Below are 5,959 nucleotides of genomic sequence, written 5' to 3' on the forward strand. Positions count from 1 at the left end.
TGAACTACAGTCTAAACATTTTTACTACTTTACTGGCTTTTTTTTTTTGAGATGGAGTTTTGCTCTTGTCGCCCAGGCTGGAGTGTAATGGCGCGATCTCAGCTTACTGCAACCTCTGCCTCCAGGGTTCAAGCGATTCTCCTGCCTCAGCCTCCCAAGTAGCTGGGATTACAGGAGTGTGCCACCATGCCCAGCTAATTTTTGTATTATTAGTAGTGATGGCATTTCACCATGTTTGCCAGGCTGGTCTCAAACTCCTAACCTCAGGTGATCCACCCTCCTCGACCTCCCAAAGTGCTGGGATACAGGCGTGAGCCACCGCAGCCAGCCCATTACTGAAATTTTCAGAAACGTTTGGCAACTTTTCCTTTGTTATGTGAATCTTTAAAAATATACAACAGAGGATGACTTCAACCAATCTGCATATCACTAGTGAGGGACCTTCTCTAACTGGAGGGCAATGGTACGGTGGTATACAGGTTACGGGTGTGTCAGGGAATTGATTCTCTCAGTCTTCCATGCAGCCAGTAGGTTTCTGATATCTAGAGCTCTTGCACTTACTGCAGCTGGCCTAGGCATCCTCATCTATTTCCCCAAAATTCTGTAAAATAGGATCATATTCTCTGCAGGCATTATTGGGAATACATTGCAAAAGAATCGTCCCTTTGCATAGGCATATGTCAGTAAAGCTTTGACATCATCTTATCTGAATACCCCAGCCTGCATTGAGGTGGAAAGAAATAATAATAAATAATTAAATAAAATAATAATATAAATAAGTAAACAAATATGTAAATAAATAGTATATAAAATATGTAAAATAACAATAACAAATAAAAGTAAATAATAAAGAATAATAAAGAAAAAAATAATGCCTTTCAAAAACCAGGTTCCTTTTGTTTTTATTTTTTCCATTGCTTAACTCCTAGGGGTAGAAAGGTGGAATTCTCATTTTCGGCTGAGATTTTTGGTTGAAATATAACCAAAGGGTTCCTTGACTGAGGCAATCTCTCGTGTGCAAACACACAGCGCTAAAACTTAGCACATCTCATCAATATTGATAAACTCTATCGTCAAGTTACTTACACAATTTGGTTGGATAAATAAGAAAATCACTCATAAAAACCATGTGTAAATGAGGGCTAAACAGAGTGTCACCTAATTTATCAAGGAGACGGAACTCTGAGATCTGCTACTCTGAGAGATGGCTCCCAGAGTAGAAGGACCTTGAGTCGGCATTGATGGTGGTTGGGATTTGGATAAGGAGAGAAAAGGGGAAGGGAGAAGGGTACACTCTAGGGAGTAGAAACATTTAAGCCAGGATAATTATGGCAGAGGGTATTTGTGGGAAACTGGTTGAATTTGTGGGTGACTGCTAGAAAGGTTGTTGCTTTCCTGGGATATTTTCTTTGTATCTCAAGACACTTTTATGTACTGTAAATTTAACACTTCCCATGAATATTTATTATTTTTTTCTTACAGAGGAAAATTTGAAAACTTATTAAATGTTCTAGAATACTTGGCGTTGCAGTGCAGTCATTTTTTAAGGAGAAAGGACATCATGGATTCCTTAAAGAATGAGAACTTCGACATGACGATAGTTGAAACTTTTGACTACTGTCCTTTCCTGATTGCTGAGAAGCTTGGGAAGCCATTTGTGGCCATTCTTTCCACTTCATTCGGCTCTTTGGAATTTGGGCTACCTATCCCCTTGTCTTATGTTCCAGTATTCCATTCCTTGCTGACTGATCACATGGACTTCTGGGGCCGAGTGAAGAATTTTCTGATGTTCTTTAGTTTCTGCAGGAGGCAATGGCACATGCAGTCTACATTTGACAACACCATCAAGGAGCATTTCACAGAAGGCTCTAGGCCAGTTTTGTCTCATCTTCTACTAAAAGCAGAGTTGTGGTTCATCAACTCTGACTTTGCCTTTGATTTTGCTCGACCTCTGCTTCCCAACACTATTTATGTTGGAGGCTTGATGGAAAAACCTATTAAACCAGTACCACAAGTAAGTGAACCCTCAGCATTCAGTTTGGGATTCACGCAGAGGCCTTCAGTGCATAGTTGGTGGCTGCCACTTGCCAGTAGGATCCTTCCTGAGGCTGAAGTCGGGATAGGCAAGGGAGGCACCTAGGGCATGCTTTTAAAGGAAGTGAGGAGTTGCAGGGTTGTGCAAGTATAATATTAGGCCTTGCACCATCCTGAGATCAAGGGCATCTTTATATGGATTCCTCTGGCTCCTCTCTTGCCCCAGCCTAGTCCTAGCCTTGATAAAATAAGCCCTGTATTAAAGTTTCATTTTTTGTTTGCATTTTTATTTTGTATGATCACGTGTACGATAAACACGTAGTTAGTGCCCATTACATGCAGTAATTGTTAAGGAGAAAAGCTACTCACAATGAAACGACAACACTATGGATTCGGAGTAAGCAGGGGTGGGTCTGTTTGGGTCTGACAGCAAGAACTGCCGGTGTTATCTCCAGTGTTCCCTGCCTGTACAGCCCTGGCTCCTGGCTCCACCTAGACCTTCTGGCTTGATTTCTCTGGGGTGGACCCCTGCCACTGTAATTTGCATATGCTGCTCAGGTGATTTGAATGCACAGTGCAGTTTCACAACTCAGAACCTCTGCTATAGAAATTTTTCAAAAGGAGGAGAGCTAAGATGAGTTGGCTGCCTGTTGCCTCTGAGCACTGGGTTCCCATTTTACAGAAGTTATCATATTTAATATCCTGCCACCTGTAGGGAGGTGTGATCATCTTCATTTTTATAAACGGAGAAGGACAGAAGCTCAGGTGATGTAGGTGACCTTCCCACCACCATGTATTTCAGAGGTCCTGAGGGCCTGGGCTTTCCAGCCACCCAAGTGTCTACTCTTTTAACTTGCACTGAGTGAACAGGAAGAGTTGTGGAATGATCTATGGGTGATATGGGCTTTGCATTGGTGGCAGGAAGTTTTAGGAATGGAGCTGAGAGAGAAAGCACCCCAGGTTGGGGAGCAGGGGTCCCGATATGTGGAGATGTAATTGAGATCGCCATAAGGCTGGCTTCCCTGGGTGGCGCTGGCTACACTAGTGGAGTAGAAGATTCAATTGCATGAGTAAAGCTGTGGGGATTTACCAGAAACCTTAGCTATCAGGTGGGTGGATCAGGCCTCCACCATGGAGTAACGGGAGTAAGGGTTGTAATGGCTGTGAGACAATATACACTTAAAAAAATAATGTTTCTCCTCTGCATTTTCCAACTTTTATATAATGGTCTTATGTTGCCTTGTCATTATAAAAATGATGACAAGGCTGTTTTAAAGAAGTCCTTGGGAATGGTAAGTGGTATGCTGGCTGGAATCCAGTAGAGTCTGAACCACGTAATAGAATGATGGGGTGGGAGCTGGGGTGAGCCCTTGTAGGGCAGAGAGAATCAGAATCAGAGTTCAAAGAAATATTTGGAAGTAAGAATTGACAAAATTGTGCTAAACACAAAATTAAGACATTAGATACGGTGAGCCCAAAATATATGACACTGGTCTCACCAATTTAGAAACTTTATTTGCCAAGGTTAAGGATGCCCCCATGACAGCTTCAGGAGGTCCTGACGACATGTGCCCAAGGTGGTTGGGGCACAGGGTAGTTTTATACATTTTAGGGAGACATGAGACACCAATCAATATGTGTAAGATAAACATTGGTTTGGTCCAGAAAGGCCAGAGAGGGGGATTCTAGGTCATAGGTAGACAGGAGACAAACAATCGCATTTTTTTGAGAATTTACAGAGATAGTCACTGATGCCTTAGTCTGAGTTAGTGAAACAATAGGGCAGAGGAAGCAAGCCGACATACACTTGTCTCAGGCGAGCAGAGGGATGCTTCCGAGTTCTGTCTGCTCTTTGTCCACAAGGAATTTTCTTGTGGGCAAATGGTGAGAGAGGTATGTAGCTTTTTTTTTTTTTTTTTAAATCTTTGTGGCTATCCTACTTAGGAATGGAATGGGAGGCAGTTTTGCCTGATGCAGTTCCCAGCTTGACTTTTCTCTTTGGCTTAGATGTGGGGTTCCTGAGATTTATTTTCCTTTCAAAACACTAACTTTGTTAAGAGCTACCTGGGGGACTTTAAGATATAAGCTGTCCAGGCCTGCTTTTGGGACAGAGCATTACTGCTTTATTTTTTTTTTTAAATCCACCACATCAAGGCATTGATCATTTCTTTTTTTTTTTTTTTTGAGACAGAGTCTCGCTTTGTCGCCCAGGCTGGAGTGCAGTGGCACAATCTCGGCTCACTGTGAGCTCTGCCTCCTCGGATCACGCCATTCTCCTGCCTCAGCCTCTCCGAGTAGCTGGGACTACAGGCGCCCGCCACCACGCCCGGCTAATTTTTTCTATTTTTAGTAGAGACGGGGTTTCACCGTGGTCTCGATCTCCTGACCTCGTGATCCGCCCGCCTTGGCCTCCCAAAGTGCTGGGATTACAAGCGTGAGCCACCGCGCCTGGCCGATCACTTCTTTATGTTACAAGATCATTTCTTTATGTTACAAACATTCCAATTATGTTCTGTTAGTTACTTGAAAATGTACTACAAATTATTGTTGACTGTAGTCACCCTGTTGTGCTATCAAACACTGGACCTTGTACATTCTAACTATGTTTTTGTACCATTAACCATACCCACTCCCCCATCCCCTAACTACCCATCCCAGCATCTGGTAACAGTCATTCTACTCTCTATCTCCATGAGTTTAATTGTTTTAATTTTTAGCTCCATAAATGAGTGAGAACATGCAGTTTGCCTTTCCGTGTCTGGCTTAGTTCACTTAACATAATGGACTCTAGTTTCATCCATATTGTTGCGAGTGACAGGATCCCTTTCTTTTTTATGGCTGATGAGTTCTCCATTGTGTACATATACTATATTTTCCTTATCCATTCATCTGATGTTGGAAGTTTAGATTGATTCCATATCTTGGCTACAGTGAATAGTGCAGCAATAAACATGGAAGTGCAGGTACCTCTTCAGTATAGTGACTTCTTTTCTTTTGGGTATATACTTAGCAGTGAGATTGCTGAATCTTATGGTAGTTCTAGTTTTAGTTTTTCGATGAACCTCTAAACTGCTTTCCATAGTGGTTGTACTGATTTAAATTCGCACAAACAGTGTGCGAGTTTGCTTTCTCCACATCCTTGTTATTGCCTGTCTTTTGGATGAAAGCCATTTTAACTGGGGCGAGATAATATCTCATTGCAGTTTGGTTTGCATTTCTGTGATAATCAGTGACACTGAGCAAACCTTTTATATGCCTATTTGCCATTTGTATGTCTTTTGAAAGATGTCCATTCAGATCTTTTATTTTTTAATCAGGTTATTAGATTTTCTTTTCTCATAGAGTTGTTTGAGCTTTTATATATTCTGGTTATTAATCCTTTGTCAGAAGAAGAATTTGCACATATTTTTCCCATTCTGTGGGTTATCTCTTCACTTTGTTGATAGTTTCCTTTGTTGTACAGAAGCCTTCTAACTTGATGTGATCTCATTTGCCCATTTTTCCTTTGGTTGCCTGCGTTACACAAGAAAAAGAAATCTGCCCAGATCAACATCCTGGAGCGTTTCCCCAATGTTTTCTTTTAGTAGTTTAATAGCTTGAGGTCTTAGATTTCAGTCTTTTTCTTTTCTTTTCTTTTCTTTTTTTTGAGACTGAGGACTGAGTTTTGCTCTTGTTGCCTAGGCTGGAGTGCATTGGTGCGATCTTGGCTCACTGCAACCTCCACCTCCTGGATTCAAGCGATTCTCCTGCATCAGCCTCCTGAGCAGCTGGGATTACAGGCGCCTGCCTAATTTTTTGTATTTTTAGTTGAGACGGAGTTTCACCATGTTGGCCAGGCTGGTCTCGAACTCCTGATCTCAGGTGATCCACCTGCCTCGGCCTCCCAAAGTGTTAGATTTAAGTCTTTTAATCCATTTTGATTTGA

The 5,959-nt window shown here is 41.9% G+C and overlaps 1 protein-coding gene across 1 annotated transcript; it reads left to right on the forward strand.

The window, feature by feature from the left end:
• Positions 1-78: 78 nt before the first annotated feature.
• On the forward strand, positions 79-3,508 carry LOC116465252 (UDP-glucuronosyltransferase 3A2-like). The gene has a single exon (XM_032754291.2). The coding sequence runs from the start codon at positions 1,430-1,432 to the stop codon at positions 2,138-2,140; it is 711 nt and encodes a 236-aa protein (XP_032610182.1). The 5' UTR covers positions 79-1,429; the 3' UTR covers positions 2,141-3,508.
• Positions 3,509-5,959: the final 2,451 nt, after the last annotated feature.

The sequence above is a fragment of the Hylobates moloch genome, unplaced genomic scaffold (genome assembly GCF_009828535.3).
Source record: "Hylobates moloch isolate HMO894 unplaced genomic scaffold, HMol_V3 SCAFFOLD_4009, whole genome shotgun sequence".
In the NCBI taxonomy this organism is placed as follows: domain Eukaryota; kingdom Metazoa; phylum Chordata; class Mammalia; order Primates; family Hylobatidae; genus Hylobates; species Hylobates moloch.